The sequence below is a fragment of the Prionailurus viverrinus genome, unplaced genomic scaffold (assembly GCF_022837055.1).
Source record: "Prionailurus viverrinus isolate Anna unplaced genomic scaffold, UM_Priviv_1.0 scaffold_39, whole genome shotgun sequence".
Classification (NCBI taxonomy): Eukaryota; Metazoa; Chordata; class Mammalia; order Carnivora; family Felidae; genus Prionailurus; species Prionailurus viverrinus.
In genome coordinates this window covers 3,041,890-3,062,107 of record NW_025927607.1, presented here as the reverse complement: position 1 = coordinate 3,062,107, position 20,218 = coordinate 3,041,890, and the positions used below count along the sequence as shown (strand labels likewise).

At 60.8% G+C, this 20,218-nt stretch overlaps 1 protein-coding gene across 4 annotated transcripts in view; it reads left to right on the top strand.

The window, feature by feature from the left end:
• HDAC4 (histone deacetylase 4) overlaps nt 1-20,218 on the top strand; it is a 286,561-nt gene that overhangs the window by 213,182 nt on the left and 53,161 nt on the right. For all 4 annotated transcript variants that reach the window (XM_047846439.1, XM_047846441.1, XM_047846440.1 and 1 more), the window contains 5 exons: nt 5,113-5,244; nt 8,501-8,613; nt 13,344-13,460; nt 13,552-13,750; nt 19,705-19,925. In XM_047846439.1, the coding sequence (XP_047702395.1) occupies nt 5,113-5,244; nt 8,501-8,613; nt 13,344-13,460; nt 13,552-13,750; nt 19,705-19,925 (782 nt within the window). The remainder of the gene's footprint in view (nt 1-5,112; nt 5,245-8,500; nt 8,614-13,343; nt 13,461-13,551; nt 13,751-19,704; nt 19,926-20,218) is intronic.

Here is a 20,218-nt window from a genome sequence, read left to right as displayed (position 1 = left end):
AGAGCCACGTCCCACCATTCGGTGGCACGTCCACACTGCTCCCGGTGGCCAACGGAAATCAGCTGGGGGACACGACACCTTCAAGCAGCGTGTGGTGCTTCTTTTCTTTATTAAAAGATCACAGAATGTGTGCCTGTAACAGATTAAAACACACATTACACACACATCCTGAAGCTCACTTCCCAGAGGCTGCTGCTATTAGCTTGGTATCTGTCTGTCCAGAGACCTTCCGTCCCCGCATGTGGCAGTGTTGCCCGTGTGCGCCGTGAACACGCAGGCCCGTCTTTTTGTTAAGAAAAACACTTGCTTTGCATTTTGTCCTGTGATTTTATCTTTCAGGCAGTATGTGTTGTTCACACGATTCCATTTCGGGGTAGAAAGATCGATACCTGTTTCTGTGTTATTCTCCCGTGTGGGTATAAATTGCAACTCTTTTGTAGCGTAACTTGGCCAACAGATGTGGGTACCTTCGCTCGCTTGTGCTGGTGTCTCTGTGGGATGGGTCCCTAAGGAGGGGGCTGCCCGCCTGAAGGCCTGCGCGCTCTGAGCGACGGGGCGGATCACACCACATTGCCGCCCGTTTGTCCCCATTTCGCCAAGCAGGCGCTACCGTGTCCATCCTGACCCACGCGATGCACGAGTGCACCCTGCTTCCTTCGACGTTTCCAGGAGCGGTTCCGTCACGGCTAGTAAAGCTGGAGCATCTTTGTGTTTATTTTCCATTCCTCCTAGTAGAATGTGAGGTACTTGCAGTGGGGCCCTGGGTGGCCGTGTCATGTAGCCGGTGAGCTGTGCAGAGCTCAGAGTGCCTGCTGGCCAGGCCGGGGCTTTCTTGTCCGTCCCTTGGGCACAATGTCTAGAACCACACCAGACAGCAGGCAGGGTTCCTAGGTGTTCAGTGGATGGAAGTCCAACGGCCGATCTCTCATCCATTTTCCTTTGGGTGTTTTCTTGGGACCTTGTAGGAACTCTTGCTATGTTAATACCAATCCGTTGGATACGTGTGCTACAAAAGTTATGTTCCAGTTACATTTTGGGGTTTTTTTCTCTGTTGTTTTCAAAGTAGATAAATGCACGTCAATCAGAGAGCCCCACTAGGCTCAGGACAGGAACACGTGCCCCTCCCTGCCCTGTGACAGGTGACTTACAGAAAGTATACACCAACATGAAGTGGCCCTGCCTGCATTTCTTTATTTGCACAACTTGTTTGTCCTGAAGTTGCTTCGTTTTCTGTGTGCCTGTTATTAATCCACATGGAGGAGCCCCTGCATAGCAGGCGGTCCAAAGGCCCCCCTGGGGCCTGGGGGACATGCCCCCGGCCCCCCACCTCCCTGGGGAGGCTCCGCCCCTTTCCCAGGACCCCAGGGGCTCCTGCGCAGCCCTTCCTTCACCTCGCACGGGCACAGGAGCTTGCGCCGGATGCGAACGTGAGTCCTGGCATGCTGGCGGGTGTCCCCACTGGCTCACATCTGACCGATGACGTGGTCGGGTGCAGAAGCCACTTTCCTGCAGGACTTTCGTGTCTTCGTCTTGCGTCCGAGTGACCGTTGGGGAATCCAGCACCGCTGACGAGGCCTACCCCTGGTGCCCGGAGCTCCAGAACCCTGAGGGCCTGCCTGGCAAGGGCCGCTGTGAGGCCTCCTGGGCAGCAGGCCTTCTTCAGATGGAGCACAGTGTCCCTTCAGTCACCTTGTTAGCGACCTTCCCCGCTCTGCCCTGTCTTGGCTCTTTGTCAATCCAATGTCGGACCTTTGCACTCCCGTTTTCCAAATTTCTCACCTTTTTCTCCAGATGTCTTCTTCCCACACTTGCACTTCTGTGCCTTGTCCTGGGTCTCAGGAAGGGGCACCTGGAGGCACACGCTCCGTCCGCGTGCCCGGCTGAGACGGCGTCGTGGGCATCCTCGGTGGCTCAGGCCCTGCTCTCCTTGCTGGGTGTGGGGGCAGGCCCACACACCCGTGACTGCTTCCAGAAAGACCCTCCTCTGTGCACGCGCCACGGGCACGTCCGGCCCCTGTGCCCACCTGGCTGTTAAACAGTAAAATGTTCCCACCCTGAAAGCGGTTTACGCTGTGACCGACCCTCAGGGAGAGCGTGACGTTCATAAACTGGGTGTGGGTTAGGGTTCGTCGAGAGCACTCTTTGTCTCGGCCGAAGGCACTTCCTGCCCAAGGAGGGGCGGGTGCTGGGGAGGGGGTCGAACTTTAAGGCAAGATGAGGATAGCTTACTTTGACTTAACCTGTCATTTACCTGATCGCCTTTGAGGAGAAACCTCCCGGCTCCCCATGTGCCCCTGGCAGAGCAGGCACCGTGTCCATGGATCCGGTCAGTGTCCTCTGTTTCATCAGCACACGGCTGTGATCCACGTCTCCCAAACACCTCCCTCAGGCTCTGGCTCTCGGTCTGCTGCGGCTCTGTTCGAAGGAACACATCCAGCCGTATCCGTACTCCACCCGGCCCCGTTGGGAGCTGGCATGCGTCCTGAGGACCTCAGAGGCCGGCAGAAGCTGCTCGTTGGGGCCTGTGGGGGCCGCACGACCCTGCACGTGGCGGGTGCGGTCTCCAGGGTCCCCTGTCTCGCCGGTGGCCTGCCGTGCAGAGCGGCCTGGGTTACACGCTTTCGGCAAATCTCAGGAAACATGCTTAGGAATGGCTGGAGTGGGGGTCACCGTGTCTCCTCTGTGGGGTCCGCACAATTCGTTTGAGCTCGTGCAATGCCTGGACCCACGGCTGCCGGAGAACGTGCCTTCTCCAGAGCAAAGGAAGGGCAGGAGGGCCTTTGCTGCACTTCAGAGCCCTTCGCAGCCCGGCCAAGGTCCCGAGGCAGGCGTGGGGGGGGGGGAGGGCGGCAGCCCGGAACCTACACTGCGAGGTGACTGCCTCCCTTCCCGCCTGGTCCCCAGCCTGCTGCTCAGCCCCTGGTCCTGCACCCGGGGGTTCCATGGGGAGGCGGTCCTGGGCGCCCCAGAGGGACAGGGAAGGGCCCAGACCAGTATGTGGAGCCCTTCTGGTGCCTTAAACTGGGCTGCGGGCGGGGCACACCCCGCTCAGTTTAATGCCCTGCTTTCATCTTAAATGAGACGCTTGACATCTTGAACACAGTGTCCCTCGTTTCTGTTCTGCACTGGGCACCGCACATGAGATGGGGGCCCGCGGAGGGGCGGGCGGGGGGAGTGTGCTGAGCTCCCAGGAGGCAGGGCAAGTCCTTCAGACCGGCCTGACTTTCACGTTCAAGCACAGGCAAGGGGGAGACCAGCAAAGAGACAGACGAGCAGAACCCTTTCAGGGGCCACCGTGAGGGGAGCGTGGCCTCCCACAGTCCGGACGGGGGGGGCCAGCAGCCGCGTGCGGTGGGAATGGGCTTGGGGCCTGCCCGGCACAGGCTGCAGGTCACAGGGAACCTGGGGTCCTCGGGGAGGATGGTCCCGGCCGGTGCCGTCGCTCGACCAGGTGTCGGGAGCGTGGTGACCCTGCCGCCCCCACCCCCGCACCCCATGTCCCCAGGCGCTCCCCGCCGAGGGCCACGCTGTCCTGCGGTCTCGGGGGCAGCCGCCGACCCCTCCTCGGACAGAAGGTTGTTGAAAGGACCGTTGGTGTCCTTCTAGCAAAGGCCTTGGTGGCATGAGCAGAGCTGCTGTTTCCTTGCCTGTTAGCCACACGGGGTCGTGGCCTTTCTCTCGCGCTCAGTGAGGCTGAGAAACTCCGCGCAAACCCAGAAGTGAGTGAAACACAGGAGTCTGCGGTGCCCGCAAAACAAGCGTGAAAGCACTGAACGTGGATCCTCCCGCCTGTGGAGACGGTGAACCGCTCCCACTTTTCTTGGCCGCGGAAGTCCTACAAGTGGACGGGCACCCGCTCTAAGCCCAGATACCGCAAAGGGGGAAGGGCCCCGTCCCTGCCTCGCACCCTCCAGAGCAGGGGGGCCATCGGGAGCATTCTGGCAGCTTCTTCAAACACACCTTCGATTCCCCCGGGAGGCTGCACTCAGGTGCCCGGCCGCGCCCTCCGCCCTCCAGGGCCCACAGACCCGGCCTCCTTCGGGGAGTGGGGTCCCCAGGCCACTGCCCCGCCCTCCACGCTCCCCAAGGGTCGGAGTCACGGTGCCCCTGAGATGCACGCATGGCCTGCTTCTTAAAACCCAGTCGTCTTAGTTCTGATTCCAGAGGGAAATTCGACTGCATTGCGTGGCACTCTGGAGAGCAGTGAGCTTCCTGTTCCAGAAAGATTAAAAACAGCAGGGGTGCTGATTAAAAACAAACAAACAAAAAGGTAAAAACGAGCTAATTTGCAAATGCACAAGTCGTAGGAACTTGAAAGCAGTCAAGTAAAACCCCAGAACGCCAGCGTCTCCCAGTGGTGCTCTTACCCCTGTCCTGGCCCTGAAAGCTGGTGGCCTCGTGGAGTTGGAGATTCCTGCCCAGGCGTCCGGACGGGGCACCTCTGGGTGCAGAAGGCACTGCCCAGGCAGCTCGCACTGGGGTGCCCCCCACTTCCCCAGAGGTGCAGCTTGATTGGTACGCGGGGTGGTCTGGGCTCCGGGTGCGGAGGCTTGGGAACCACTGTGGGCTCAGATTTGCAGGTCTGCACAGCACAGGGCCGTTAACAAACCAGACCAAGCCGAAACACCTGTGTCCCCCGTTCAGGTGGACTCTGAGGGAGATGGGCTCGTTCACCTACACGCAGGTGTGGAGGACTGGTTGGCCTTAGGACCCCATGGCGGCCACTGGCAGAGGTCGCCGGGAGCCCCAGCAAGCAGCTTGTTTCCAGGTGGTTAGACGTGGGAGGAATTTCTGATACGCAGGTGAATGAGGAAGTGGAGACTATAGAAGCCGTAACAACATTTGTGGGCCGACGCCCCGAAACGACCAGCACAGATAGGTAACCCTGTCCAAAGAAACGTAGCCGAAGGCGTCCGATGGCCTTTGTGCATCTTGTGGGACTCAAGAGATGCTGCGTAGGCCTCAGGAACGCTGCCTTCGCTCTGCCCTGCAACAACACAGCAGGGTTGAGTGGATATTGACCCGACGTGCATGGTTTTTTTAGCTGCCAGTGAGACAAACTTGGTCCCCGTCGTGAGTGTCTGACTATAACGACGTCTCTTTTTTGTGCAGCCTCTGAACCCAATTTGAAATTGCGGTCCAGGCTAAAGCAGAAGGTGGCCGAAAGACGGAGCAGCCCGCTGCTACGCAGAAAAGACGGGCCCGTGGTTACCGCTCTAAAGAAGCGTCCGTTGGATGTCACAGGTACGTCCCGTGAGTGTGGAAGCCCGGCCACCGCCTTCTCCGCGAGGCTCTGCTGCTGCGAGCCTTTCCGAGACCTCCTCCGAGGCCCTGCGTCTCTGCACGGCACCTTGTCCCCGGGGCGCCAGCCGTCCGAGAGCCACAGCCAGTGCCCTGGCAGGGGTCTCTAAGCACGCCCCCGCACCCCTTCTCTGCTCCGGGCCTCAGCCACGGAAAGTGGCGTCCACCGGCCCGGGTACGGTCAGGGCAGTCCTGTCTGACGTCGCACCGGGTGTTTTCAGGAGTTTTGAGTTGAGGTTCCCCGATCCTGCCCCGTCCGTGGTGAATCACACGGTTGTGAGCTGCTCACCGCCCATCACGGGGTCTGGGCCACGGGGCAGGGGTCCCACGGGTGGGAGGGGGAGAGAGGAGGGCGACCGCTCGTTTCCACTTTCCTGGTGAGCGTTGCTCTCGGCCCCCACCTAGCGGTGGACACGCAGAAGTACGCCCCCGGCAGAGCCCAGGCCTGAGGGGCGCCCTCCTTCCTGCGGGTGCTGCTCCTCTCTTCCGGGCCGCACCCCCCACTGCAAGGGTGCACCTCGCTTCCAGAGGGCCCACCCCGGCCCCAGGCGCATCCCACTTCACGAGGGTGGGTCCCACCCTGAGGCTGCACCCCACTGCAAGGGCACACCCCAGCCCGGAGTGTGTGCTCCCGCTTCCTGCGGGCGCCCGTCCACATGCCCGAAATCAGCACCCCGAGAGAGGCGCCGCTCAGAAGTGGCTTGGGGGCGAGGCGGGCGGGAGCCGTGTTTGCGGCAAGCACAGGGCCTCCTTTGAGAGGCAAGGCTGTAGGTAGCGGCCTGTCAGTGGTAGGTTCTCAGGGCCCGAGGAGGGGGGCTCCCCGGGGCTGGTCCCCGTGTGGAAGCGGCTAGTGCCGCGCACACGGGTCGGAGCTCCAGCGCCTCTGAGTTAAGGTGAGAGCTCTATGGGGCCCTCCGGCCCTGTCCCGCTGCGCTCCAGGGCCCGTTAGCCAGGAAGACACCCCCGACGTAAGCTCTTGCCTCTGAGCATTTGTGGGAAAATCGGAAGCTCTTCGTGTTTCGGCGCAGGGTTCTGTGCTGGGTCCGTCGAGGACAGACGGGCCTCGTCTGAGGAGAAGAGCGTGGTCGCTCGGAGTCCCGGAGTCTCCCCAGCTGGGGGGTCCCCTTCGGGGCTGTGAGTGCAGCTGTGTTTCCTCCGACGGGTGCCTGGCGTGGGCCGGCCGCCCTGATGGACGGAGGAGCCCGTGCAGTTATTTCTGGCCACGGACTTGCTGAGGCGGGGCGTGGGCGGCCTTCTTCCCGAGCGCCGGCTCTCGTGTTCACGTGGTCGGCCCGTGATGGTTTCGTGCTACCGTGAGTCCGCACCAGGTTACACGTAAAAGTGGGGGCACGGGTCCTCGCCTCCACGGAGCTCAGGATCCGACTTGAGCGGCCGGACCGTGCCCGCCCCAGCCGTCGGGTCCCGGGTTGTGCTACCGCAGAGGAGTCCGGGGCGGGCAAGGCCGGGGGGCGCTGGCGGGAAGTGCAGCTGGCAGAGAGACGAGAGGAGATGGGCTTCTGGGCCCCACAGACCCCAGGCAGCCGGGGTAGAGCTGACTCTCCTGAAGGCAGAATAAGGAGTTCAAGGAAGGTGGTGAGGGTTGTGCAGCAGGGACGCGTGGCGGTTCAGAAGGAGGCCCTCCGGTGTGTGTGTTGGGGGGGGGGGGGGGGGGTTGGGGTCCAGGTGGGGGCAGGGCCGGGCTGCTTCTCCCCGGTGGATAAAGCCTCGCGTGCGGCAGGAGCAGAGATCTAGCCGGAGCCGCTGCTGCTCCCCGTGGGGCGTGTCTCCTTCCAGTCTGTCTTCTGTGTGCCCGTCCCGCCGCCCAGCCCATGCCACGCGGTGCCCCGCTTGTGCTGACGCGAATAACACGATTACACACTTGTGTTCGTTTCTTACACGGCTTTCCCGCAAGCGGAGCGAGCAGCAATCCGCGTAGTTGAGTGGGAAACGGTTGAAGGGCTGGACGTGTATCTTTATTGCCCCAGTTTCTCACCCGCTTGCGCAAGAGGGTCTGTGTGGTGACCCTGCAGGGGACACACGTTTGCAGGAAGTCAGTGGAAGCTGGCGTGTAGTCTGGGACAGGAGCAGCAGGGATGGCGTCCGAGGCGGGGCCCCGGGGACCGCCCCCGAGGGCCAGGCGGCCAGGAGGAGGCGGCTCTGCCTTGTGCACAAAGTGTAGCAGTTCCTCCCCCCGGGCCCTTCTCAGCGGCTCCCCGTCCCGTGACGTATAAGGAGCCATGACCCCCCGTGAAGAAGTAAGCCCTGGATTTGGTGTGGGGGCAGCAGGGACCCGGTCTGAGCTCACGTCACTGTCTGGGAGGCCTGACCGTGGCCAGGCCGCCGCGGCGAGCCCGAGCAGGTGTCGCCGGGCCGACGGCCGGTCGGTCGAGAGGGCCAGGGACCCCAGAGGTCACAGTTCCGTGGTGAGGCCATTGTTACGATGCCCACAACACAAGAAAGCAGAGAGAGCTGAAGAGACGCTCCCACAGACACCGGTGGCACGGCGGCTCCGGGGGCGGTGAGAAGGGGGCAGGGTGAGCACGTTCCTCGGTCTCGGGCAAGTCGCCGTGAAGCCTGGGCCCAATTGGCAGGGCGGACCCACCCGTACCTTGAAAGTCACTTGCAGGATAAACTAGTGTGTGATTCCGGGGAAGCCCGACCAGTCACAGCAACCACGGGCGGCACCTGCCCTGGGCGTCTGATGTCGCCCAGGAAAAGCGAGAGGCTTTCGTTCCAAAGGAGCCCGGCGGCCCGTGGCTTTGCTAGCGAGCGCGGTAAATCTGACCTCTCCCTATTCAGAGTTCCTTGGCCTCTGTGGTTCCCGGTCTTCTGTTGTCGGGTTATTGCTGAGCGTTTAAGGGCTTATCTTTTTGGTGTAGAGGATCATCTCGAGGTTCAAGAGGAATAAAGTCGGTAACGTGCACAGCTTAAAAGGCTCAGGCGGGGCCTGCACAGAGCCGTACGTGTGCAGAGCTCGCCAGGAAGTCAGTAGCAAAACCGAAAATAGGGAATTAGCCTCACAGCCCCTGTTCGGGGACCGCGGTCAGGCTCTTTCATGATGTGACTTGTGCCAGTCGGCAGGTGGGAAGCAGAAGTCCCCGGGAGGCCCTCGGCGCCCAGGCCCGGGTGGGCACCTGCCACGGCCTCGCCTAGAGCCTCTGCGCGGAGCGTGGCTCACGGATGTCTCTCCGCCCCACAGACTCGGCCTGCAGCAGCGCCCCGGGCTCCGCGCCCAGCTCGCCCAACAACAGCTCCGGGAACGTCAGCACCGAGAACGGGATCGCACCCGCCGTCGCGAGCATCCCCGCCGAGGTCAGTGCGGGCTTTCCGTTCCTTTCTGTTCCCTGCGCCGGCCTGGCGCATTCAGACAGTTGGTTCCCTTGAGGGGACCGAGGTTTGCGGGTGCCCTTCGGCCTGGACGGTTGAGGTCGGGAGGCACCCTGGACGGGGCACCGTTGGGACTTCATCCCTCTTTCCTGCCACTGACCACTGCTGCTCCTGCAAACGTGAACCCCGTGTCCAGACGGGAGAGCAGCTTCGAACCCAGCCTTTCCTCCTGGCCTCCTTCGGAGCACGTTTTATCCGGCCGATTCAGAACACAGACGCGTGGGCCCATGGGGTCCTAGATGCCTCGCTGCTGTGTGCCCCTGGGGCTCTGCACGGTGGCCGAGAACCGTTGTTGGAAGAGAATCAAAGTGTTTATTGTGCTTTAGAAATACACAGGTTAAAACGTCGGCCGACAAACACACATCCGTGTGTCGTGGGGGAGCGGAGCAGCACAGGCAGGTGGTCAGGAGCCCCAGGGCTGGCGTTTCGGAGGCGCCTGGGTAACTGACCACCAGCCTGAGACACACGGTCAGGCCCCCGCCCCCAGCTGTGCCACGGGTGGAGAGGGGCGTGGGCACAGAGAGGGTTCTGGAAGCACTTGGCAGAGAGGACGGGTGCTCCAGGGGAGGCAAGGGGCCCGGGGCTGGCTGCCGGTTGTGCCCTTGACCAGACCTGGGTGACTTTCCGGGCAGCGGTTTCCAGGACCCTCCTTCCTGGAAGTGCTTTCTTTTTCTACCACGTTCTCTTTGCCCCGGCTGCTCATTGCACAAGTGTCCCTGCAGCTCCTACCTCGGGCCAGCCCTGCACCAGGCCCAGGGGCCAGAGGGCCAGAGGGCCAGAGGGCCAGAGGGCCGGCCAGCAGCCTGCCTCCACACAGCAGGCCGTGCGGCCTGGGAGAGGCAGGCTCTGGCCGGTGCCCGGGAAGAGCAGGGGAACTTCACGCTATCGAGCGAGGCCACGGGCTGGGGGCGCCCTGCGTGGGGAGCCGCCTCGCTGCGGAGTTCACGGAGAAAGGAGCCCGAAGTGCCGTCTGCTTCGTGCCGCAGACGGCCCCGCCGAGTGGGAGGTCTTTCTGAGTTCTTTTTGAGTTCCTGCTGACTTACAGGAGGGTACAGTTGAGCACATGTAGTCACTTAACTTTCCCCCTAGATACTTAGCAACGAGTCCTCCCCTCCCGCAGGGTTGACAGATCTTACTCGGGGTGTATGGGCGCCAGGGCTGAGCCTTTCCACCCCCTGTTGTAGACACCCGTGCGCACAAACACGCGGCAGAGCTGAGGTTGGCGCTGGCCCCTCCGCTCCCCCCCAGGTCTCCCCCTGCCCCTGCTGAAGTACAAGTCCCGTGTTCATGTAAATTGAGCTGCTGCAGACTCACCGATAGGAAAGGGCCATCCCGTTTACCGTCCTCTGGTGGGCAGGGGTGGCCTCTGACGGTCAGGTCCGCCTGGGGGACCTCTGGGGGTTTCGGGTGCTGTTAGAAGCTGACCTCTTCTGAGAACTCGCAGGCCTCGTGACGCCCCCCTGGCTGCAGCCCCTCGGGCGCAGGGCGACGTGGGTCCTCGCTGGAGCGCCTCCTTTCACTGCTGTTCTGCCAGGGGCCCCGGGCCGGGACAAGGTCCGCGGCCTACACACGGCGGAAGCAGGCGCCCCGGGCCTGGAAAGGCAGCTCCCTCCAGCCCAGAAGGCCCGGCGTGAAGCGGGGCGTGAGACCAGGCCCCGATTTTGTGCGGAGCGCGTGGGAGCTGATGAGCCTGTCGCCCCGCGGACGGAGACCGCCAGTGTCGCGCGTGCGGGCAGTCAGCCTCCGAGCAGTTCTCAGAAGGCTGCGTTATTTCTAAAAATAAATTAGGTAAAAAAAAAAAATATATAGAGTGATTATAAAGAGGAAATTATAACTTTGCAGACATTAGGACGTTTGCTCGTTTCGTCCCTGGGTGATTACAGCCCGGTGGTGCCTGCTTTCCTTGGCCGTCTCCATCATGTTCTCCTCGGCACAGCGTGTCGGTATTTCTTCTACTTGGACCAACAGTTTTTCTGTCTGGGGAAGTGCTTTCCACGGTGGTTGTCAGCTCGTGACTGTGCAGGGTCACAGTGAGTGAATGCTTTGTAGCCCTGTGGTCTCTCCAGGACAAGATACACCAGGCGCCCCTGCGTGAAAAACGCTTTTCTTCCTGGTTTGCGCTCATGGCGTCCAAACAGACCGTAAGGTGTGTGTGTTTCCAAAGGACGCTGAAATACGACCGTGTTAAACAGCACCTCGGGGATCCTGCGAGTTACGGATATTTGCACACACGCTGTGAGGCGGTACAGGCACACGTCTCTTTATCACGCATCACAGGTGTTGCCCTTTCTTACGAACCGAAGACACCAGCCTTCCGTGGAGGAAGTCGCTGCCGATGGGGTGGAAACAGCAAGAGAACCAGAATTGCAAGCGGAGCCTGATGATGGGACTGAATGTGTGGCCGCGGTCTTGGGGGAAATCTTGAACGGAGGAGGAGTTGCTTCTTGGGGAAGTGGTTTCTTGAGGCGGAATCTGCCGCCGGTGACGATGCCGTGAAGACTGTTGACGTGACCACAAAGGATCTGGAAGATGCATACACTGAGCTGATGGAGCCGTGGCTGTGTTTGAGAGGACGGACTCCGGTGTCGAACGATTCCTACTGTGCGTAAAATGGCGTCAAACGGCATCACGTGCCACAGAGAAATCGTCCACGAAAGGAGGAGTCACTTGATGTACCAGACCAACCTCGTTGTTGACTAATTTAGGAAACTGTCACAACCACCAAGCAGCCGTGAACATCGAGGCAAGATCTTCCTCCAGCGAGAGGATTCTGACTCACCGAGAGCTCAGATGATGGTTAGCATTGTTCAGTAAGAAAATACGTTTTAACTCAAGTCTGTACATTCCTGTAGACATGAAGCTGTTAACACACCTGACACACGACAGTGTCTCGTAAACACAACTTTCACGCGCACGGGGAGACCAGTGAGCTCACAGACTGGTGCTGTGGTGTCTGGGACCACACCCAGCGTCTCCGAGGCAAGCCGCAGGCGGCCCCTCCCCACCCCCCCAACCCCCAGCAGATGAGGAGGCTGTTTCCTCCCCGGGCCGGCACCCGGTGCACCCGCACGTACGGCCACTTGATGATAAGCTTTCAGCGCATGATTTTCCCCTCGGATGTGACATTTTAAGGCACCCGGACGTTTCTCATCGTTAGTTACGTGCCCCACTGCGAGAGGAGCTAAGAGGAGACGGTCACACGTCCATCACTCCAGTGATTTTCTCGTTATGCAGACTCCGTCTGCCGCCTCCCACTCGCCGGCCTGGTGGCCAAGTCCTTTGTTCCTTCTGTCTGTCTGCTCCGTGGTTCGGCACACTGACCAGGTACCTACTCCACAGGGGGCGTTGCGGCAAACAAAACAGCATCCTTTGGAGGGAAGAATGTTCTTTCTAGAAGCAAAAAGATGTTAAATAGCACGGTAATTCAGATCCTCAGAGAATGCTCCCACTCCCCCTTTTCTGTCTGTCCTTCCAGCCCTCACTGTCTGCTTTTGAACGAGCAGACCATCCTGTACCTTGTTTTTCCAGCCTAACAACACATCATCGGTGGGACTCCAACCAATCCAGATTTTTCCCGGCCTCCCAAGGGCCCGGCGCATAAGTGTGGTTCATTTGCTCCACCCGGGGCACGGACACGCTGCCCTTCCCTGCCGTGGGCACCACGGCCACGACATTCCTGGGACCGTCTCTGGTTTTGCCCGGCACCGTTTCGTAAGAGCCACCCGAAGAGTGGAGTTTTAGGATCAAAACTTAGATAAATTTTTAAGGCTTTTGACACGGATTGCCCAGTTTTCCTGCAGAAAGAGTGCACCGCTTCATAAACCCGCCCAGCAGCGTGTTTCTGTTCCTCGGGGCCGAGAGAGTATTCTCAGTTTTAAAAATCTTTGCCAACTTGATAGGTATTTAAACATGTTTTTTTATTACTGATGGTTTTGAGTAAATTTTTCAGGAGGTCTCCTGTAATACTGGTTCTTTGTCATTTGCCTTTGACGAGCACTTTTGCTAATTATTATCTGATCTGTGAGCTCTTTACATAGTCACCTTTCTCTGTCCTACATGTTGCCCATATTGCCGTGACCATTATTTATTATTTGCCTTTTCTGGGAGGGGATTTTTTTCAGGGGAGAGGGGCGGAGAAAGGGAGAGAGAGAGAGAGAGAGAATCTTCAGCAGGCTCAGCATGGAGCACGACACGGGGCTCGATCTCACAACCGTGCGACCATGACCTGAGCTGAAATCAAGAGTCGGATGCTCAACCGACTGAGCCACCCAGACGCCCAAAAGGGATTTTTTTTTTAATCAATATCTTCTCTGGTTTCTGCCTCTGATGTTACATTTAAAATGACATCCCCAACCAAGAACGTATTCTGTAACACGTTATCTTAGATTTTCCTGATAGTCTACGATGATTAAACAATGTGAATAAAAACGAGGGTGTCATGGATTGTGAATCCATGTTTCGGGGCTTGTGACCTGCTTTGAAATTCTGTGCCACCTCTGTGCTGTAACCTGTCACTGTGTTTCTGTACTGTAGCGTCTCGGGACTCCGCGTGGCCTGCCCTGAGGCGCTCTCGGCTGTCGTTTCTCGTGGTGTCTGTGGCCCACGCTTGTCGCTGGCAGGCTGTGTGTGACGGCCGTCATGTGTTCTGTCCGCAGACCAGCTTGGCCCACAGGCTCGTGACTCGAGAAGGTTCCGTGGCCCCGCTCCCCCTCTACACGTCACCGTCCTTGCCCAACATCACGCTGGGACTGCCCGCCACCGGCCCTTCCGCTGTGAGTAGGCGTCGGCAGGTCTGCGTGGCCAGCGGGGGCGGGGGGCCGTCACGGGCCCTCGGCCCCGGGCGTCACAGTTGTACCTCTCCAGGGCACGGCAGGTCCGCAGGAGGCCGACAGGCTCACTCTCCCCGCCCTCCAGCAGCGGATCTCCCTCTTTCCCGGCACGCACCTCACCCCCTACCTGAGCACGGCGCCCTTGGAGCGGGACGGTGGGGCTTCACACAACCCGCTGCTACAGCACATGGTCTTACTGGAGCAGCCGCCTACACAGACGCCCCTCGTCACAGGTGAGCACGGTCGGCTCGGGGCCCAGCGGGGAGGCCCGTCCGCACCCCCGAATTTCTAGCCACGGCCTCTCCCGTGTTAAGGCGTGGGAGTCGATAAACCGAGTCTCACTTACAAAACGAGGTAGACAGAGTAAAAGCAGGTGTCGCTTAGACCTTCTGGAAGCTTCTCCAGAGAGACGGCTTCTCCCGTCTGCTTTTTCATCTGGGTCAAGATGAGGGGGGACGACTCTGGTAGATCGTCAGTTCCCATTCGTGGTGGAAACGTCTGTCGTGTGCCCCACGTAAGGGACGCTCACACTTAGGAATAAGTCAGGAAATGTGGCGAGAGGTTTGCACGGCAACTGTTCCTCTGGGAGGGACGAAGGTGTGGGGTCTGCTGCGGAACAGGGAGGTACCTGCTGTTCGTCTGCAGCACCCGGCCTCACGCTTGGCTCCCTGGAGGTCTGCTGATTTGTTTGCGGTTGGGATCTAACATGACCTCCTTGACGCTTTGGTGGGAAATGCAGGTGCGAGCGGGTCAGAGTCCCAACCTGTGGCCACGCGGGCCGCGGGCAGGTGAATGTCTTTTGTGCCCACCGGTCTCTCTCCAGCACTTGGTCCTGAAGAGCCGTGGGGCCGGTCTGGGCGTGAGGGGCCCATCCTGCCCTCTGTGTGTGTCCGTGTGGATGGCGGGCTTCCGTCCGTGTGTGTGTGTGTGTGTGTGTCTTTCTGTCTGGGCCCCCCAGTGCTTGAATTCGGGGTCACCGCCCTCTTCAGAGTTGAGGGGGAGCAGAAGCGTCACCGGGCATCTCCCCGCCTTTCAGATGATGGGTCATGAGCACAGGGGCTCAAAGGTTCCGTCTGAAATCGCATCTGAGTCTGTGTGACACCCAGAATCAGGGCCCGGGGTCAAGAGCAGTGAAGGATGCCTGAGTTTCTGTCCTGTATCATTTATGTAAACCTACACCTGACCCTCGTTGTGACCCCCGGTCCCTGAGCGTCTGCTCGTCACCCACTGTTAAAGAGCATTTTTCGGGCACATCCCTGAGCTTCCTGTGAAGTAACCTTTTTTGTTTTTAAGTAGGCCCCGTGCCCAGGGTGGGCTTGAACCTGGGATCAAGAGTCGGCCACTCTACTGACTGTGGGGAGTAGCCTTCTCCCACAGGACTTGAATGACAGTCTTAGGTAAATCTCACCTCTCTGATAAACTTGCTGAACCTGACTCCTTCGTGATCGGCCACGTTGCTGCTTCTGCCCTTCGTGTGTGATCCGGTGGCCCTTTCTGTGACAGCAGCTGCCGATGGCTTGCCTGTGCCGGTGACACTGGCTGGGGCACGACTTCTGGTCCAGCACCTGTTAGCACTGCCCTCCCCGCCCCCGAACCTGCAGGCCCCTCCCGGCCCCCGGACACAGGCCGCAGGTGCTGGAGGCAGGGCCGTGGCCCAGAGCACAGGCTGTCTCGTCTCCGTCTCATCCCAGCTCAGTGACCTGGGAAGCCTTCCCTCGTGCCGTGCCTCAGTATCCCCGTATGTGAAACGGGTAACGCGAGTGTCCGCCTCGCTGAGTTTCTTCGGGGTTAAGTGAGGTGTGTGTTAGCGCGGGATGGGCCCGACACTGGCGAGCCCCCTTCAGGTGTTAGTTGTGTGGTCGTGGTGGTTACTTCCCAGTTCTTCCCAGTTCTCGTGGCCCCTCCCAACCCCCTCCCCGTGAACTTGGCCCTGATTCGGGTCTCTGGGATCACCCTCCAAGCTCCACCCCTGCCCGGGCTTCCTGCCCCTCGGGGCCTGAGAAGCCCTCTCCGCCCAGAGCACTGCCGTCCTGAGCTGGAGCACTGGCCGCGTGTGGCCCCTGATGTTTAAAGTGGACGTTAAGACCCAGAAGCAAAGTACCCGTCTGGTTTCTCAGTCCCACGTGGGGCATGGTGGGTGCCCGTGTGGCTGGTGGCTGGCGGGGCACACGTGAGCGCGGCCTGTCGGGTGGTGCCGGCCGGCCATGACGGCCTGGCTGCCAGCGGGCACAGGAGCGAGCCCTCTCCTGGTGTGGCGCACGGGGGTGTGGCTCCCTCTTCGCCAGAGGGGGCCGCCCTTTCCCCCGTAGGCCCGGCTCCCGAGCCGGCTGTCCTGGGGCCTGGTCCCGACCGGGGCCCTGCCCCCGCCGGACGTGGCCCTTCCCCCTCCCGTGTGCTCTGCCGAGCTTTGCTTCGGTTTCGCTCCCCTCCTGCTCACCTTCCCTCGCGGAGGACAATCTGCACATCCGCGGCCTCGCCCCGCTCTCCCGGCCCCTGTACGGGGGCAGGGCGCTGCAGGCCCGCGGTAAACGTCTCTGGGGGCCAAGCGAGGGACACTCGGGGTTTCTGAGGTGGCTTGTGTCTGAGCAGGATCAGGGACAGTCCCCAGGTTCACCTGCCAGCGGCCCTGCTTTTCCGTGAGTGCTCGTGGGCAGATGGACACGCGGACAGAACGGCTGAGCCAGAATAGCTGTGTCTCACGAACACCGGAAACAGAGGCCGCAGATGCAGAGGGGTGAGGGGGGACGGGCGCCAGGGCCGCGTCCCTCCCCGAGCGGGTCCGTGGGATGTCCCACCTCCGTGTGGCACTCACCTTGCTCCCCACTGCCCCAGGAGTTGTCCAGCCGAATCTTCTCCTGAGAAGAGTGACGCGCCTCATACGCTCCCAGAGGTTGGGTCTCTGAGCGACCACCCGAGGCAGCGGGTGGGAATGGAACCGTCATCTTGAGGCGAGAAGGACACGTGTGTTGTCCAGGCCTCCTGCTGCGTGGCCGGAAGGCACAGCTTTCAGCCCAGCGTCTCCCCTGGGCTGGTCCTCCGTAGTCGGTCTGGACGCTCAGCCGTGCCAGCAGGGAGGGCGTAGGGAAGGCTTCCTGGAGAAGTGGCATCATTGCTGAGGCCTTAGGTGAGGGTCTCGGGAGAAGGACAGGTGGAGGGAGCGGGTGTTGCACCTGGTGGATGTGGGGTCATTCTGGCCTTCAGGTCACTCGCTGGGGCTGCCCCCCACGGGCTGGCGGAACTGGCCGTCTGCCCGTGGCTGTGCTTCTGAGCACGGGGACGGCAGCTGGCTTCCGCAGCAGTGATGGCACGCTCCCCTTGGTACCTGACCTCTCCCAGGAGGCGCGTGGGGCTACCGCTCCTGGGGCCTGGCCCGCGATTCCCAACCCTGGCCAGGCCCCCAGAGCTCCAGCGAAGCCGACTGGTCCAGGCGGGCCCCTGCTGTGCGGGGATTTTTCTTGCAGCACTCAGGCTGTGCCGATGTGCAGCCTGGCACGCCCCTGGCGAGAACATAGCCTTGTCCGGCTGACTGTCACTTGGAGGGCCTTAAAGAGTCCCACCCTGGCGCATGGGGCAGCGGGATGCCCCATACGGATTTCTAAGGGCGCAGGCCGTACTCACCAGTGTGAATTCGCCTACTTCACCCGAGCCCCGCAGCACCAAGGCCAGCACCTCAGATCTGGGTCCAGAGCACCAGGACAGCCTGACGCTTCGCCTGTTTCCCTCTTGACCCCCACGCTGGCTGGGGCATGTGGACGTGGTGCCTTTGTTTGCAAACTCGCCAACCCTGGATGGCCGAGCGAATGCCGGGGATTCCCACGTGATCACCGTTGTGCGGTCACCGTTGTGCGGTCCTGCGTGGGCTTCCGGTCGCGGCCCCCCCCCCCCCCCGGTCCCTCTCTCAGGACCGACACGAGGGGCAGGCGGGTGTCGTCCGTGTCCTGGAGCCCCGACAGACTTGCGCCAGCCCTGTGGGCGGGAAGAGCGAAGCGTCTCCCAGCCCGCCAGGTGCTCAGGGAAGGAGGCCCCCGGCAGTCCGGTCCTCCCTGCCCAGAGCAGGGTCCGCCGGGCGGCACAAGTCGGGCTCTGTCCCTGCACGGTGCCCATCTGGGCACAGCGGGCCTCTGCAGGCAGCTGGGTCACCCAGGACAGAATTGGATCTTCACACGGTGTGTTTTTATGCATAGAAGTCTTTTACATTGTATATGCCAAAAGCCAAATAAGGGTCTGTCATCAAAAGCCCTTGTTAATGACCTGAGGGGTCAACTTTAGGTTCTGAATTGGAAACCACCTGACCAGTAATGGGTTTGCCACTCAGAGGTTAGGAGTCCGTTTTCTGCAATGCGACCAGTCCCCGAGTGGGACGGCACTGGAGTTCTGTGCCCCAGGGGGCCCATTGTGAGTTTTGGGGTGAGTGGGGTGGGCCCAGAGAGGGTAAGGGTGGGGGCGGGCCAGAACGGGGTCCTCCCGCTGTCTGTCCATGTCCCCATGGGGATAGTGGCCTGTGTCCTCAGGGCAGTGTCCACCCCACGTGAAGGCTCACATTCATGCATGTTCCTGCTCCTTTGTCAGCCCTGGAAGCTGCTTTCCTTCCGCAGAGCCAAGAGAAGCTTCTGTGCGGAAACTGGGGCGGCTGCCCAGCTGACCGCGGCGGCCCTGCGGTCCCAGTGTCCTGTGGAACCTGAGAAGCAGCTGCTCAGGAAACCCTGTTTTAGCTTCGTGTTTTCCGAGGCGGGACCCTCTTGGTGACTGTGTCACCTCTGATCCCATAAATGCAGCTTCGTGTGGCTGGCTTCCAAATTTTCATCCTCACGACACCTCTGTCAACAGTGGGTGAATTCTGAAACACCTTCTTAGGATGATGGGGTTTTTTTTACCTTTTTTTCTTTTTTTTTTTTTTTTAGCTCTTCTAGAAACTTGAGAGGGAATCAGTCTAGCGTTTGAGTTACTAACTTTAACTTAGCAGCCAGGCAGATAATGGAATTTAACATAACTTCTCCCAGAAAACAGCGAGCTGGACAGAAGGCGATGGCAGTTTAGGGGGCTGGAGTTGGCTGACTTCTTGAAAAGCTAATCCGGGACAACTTTGCGAGGGTTGAACCTTTTCTTGGCGTCTGCTCTCTCGGTCTGCATACAAAATTGTGGTTGTAATTTTGAAATCTCCAGCCCACGAAGGGACAAGGGAAATAGGCTGCAGTGACCCCAGGGGTCTCAGGGACCCCCTGGTGGGGGATGGGCAGGTGTGCCTGCCTGTCGGGGGGCCGGCCACTTGAGCAGTTCCCGGGGCCGTGCTTTTGGGGAGGCGGGCATCTGCTAAGGTCAGGTACGTGCTGTTCCCCCTCAGGCAGGGGACCATGACCCGCGTCAGGTTCAGCCTGAGCCTCGTGGGTTAGTGCGCATCCAGCTCGGGCCGCTGGGGCAGCCCGTTTTCCAGTAGCAGGGAAGGGTTTGTTAGACTTTTGCCCAGAGAACCCCGGAAAGATGGTCAACTACCTAAGCCCACAATTCGCAAAAGAGAAGGTACAGGTGGGTGGAAAGTTTACAGAAGGAAAAAGGTTTGGCATCTGTGTCCCCTGCACAGGGTGCATTTTAAAACGAGATTCAAATGCACGTTAAAGCAGGATCACATATCCATCCAGATCTTGAACACTCAGTCCAGGTGCAGGTGCAGGGGAAGCAGCTGGTGGGCATGGGGGGAGGCAGCACCTTTGCAGAAATTTGTGGAAGATTCTGACCGCAAGCGCCAGGATTGTGACCAGTGTTAACACCCCCTTTGTGAATAAAGTCACCGCTTGAAGAGACCTTTAAAGGATTTGATCCCTCGGGACGGGTTTTTTCCCTCACAGCTTGGTTTCTGGGTCGGTTAGGGGAAGAGCCGTCTCCATGGTCTTCTAGAACGTGCCGGGCCACGGGGACCTCCGCAGCCCTGGTCAGTGTGGCGCAAGCCACTCCGGCGGCCCCGCGCTGCCGCTTGGACCGCAACCAGTCGTTCTAGGGCCCGGGCCTGGCCGAGGGGTCGTGGGGCCACTGCCGGGCGGACCGGCCGCTCCGGAACCTGTGACTCGGAACGCCTGCGCACGGCGGCCCCTGCTCACTGAAGCCCACGCCGGCGGCTCACGGCGGCCTGCGCCCCGGGCTTCAGGGTGGAGCACGGGGGGCCCCCGCGTCACCTTCCGACGGTGTCTTTCAGGCCTGGGCGCGCTGCCCCTGCACGCGCAGGCGCTGGTGGGAGCGGACCGCGTGTCCCCGTCCGTGCACAAGCTGCGGCAGCACCGCCCGCTGGGGCGCACGCAGTCGGCCCCGCTGCCCCAGAACGCGCCGGCCCTGCAGCACCTGGTCATCCAGCAGCAGCACCAGCAGTTTCTGGAGAAGCACAAGCAGCAGTTCCAGCAGCAGCTGCACATGAGCAAGGTGGGTCTGCGGGCGCGGCCGGCGGAGCGCATGGGGGCGGGGGGTGCATATCGCATCCGCGTGCGGCCCTGAGCTCCCTGGGCGCCCCTCTTCCCGAAGCGGACCCGCCTTTCTGAGCCCCTCGGCACCTGCGCGGGCCTGCCCGCCGGGACACCCTGCTCGCGGGGTCTGCGCCCTCGCACGGTCCCGAAGGTCCCTCACAGAGGGGGGTTTGGGCAGGAAATAGGGAAGTTCGGTGTGGTGGTGCTGGTCATCAAAACCGGAAACAGCGTCCCGTGAAGACGGCGGCCGCC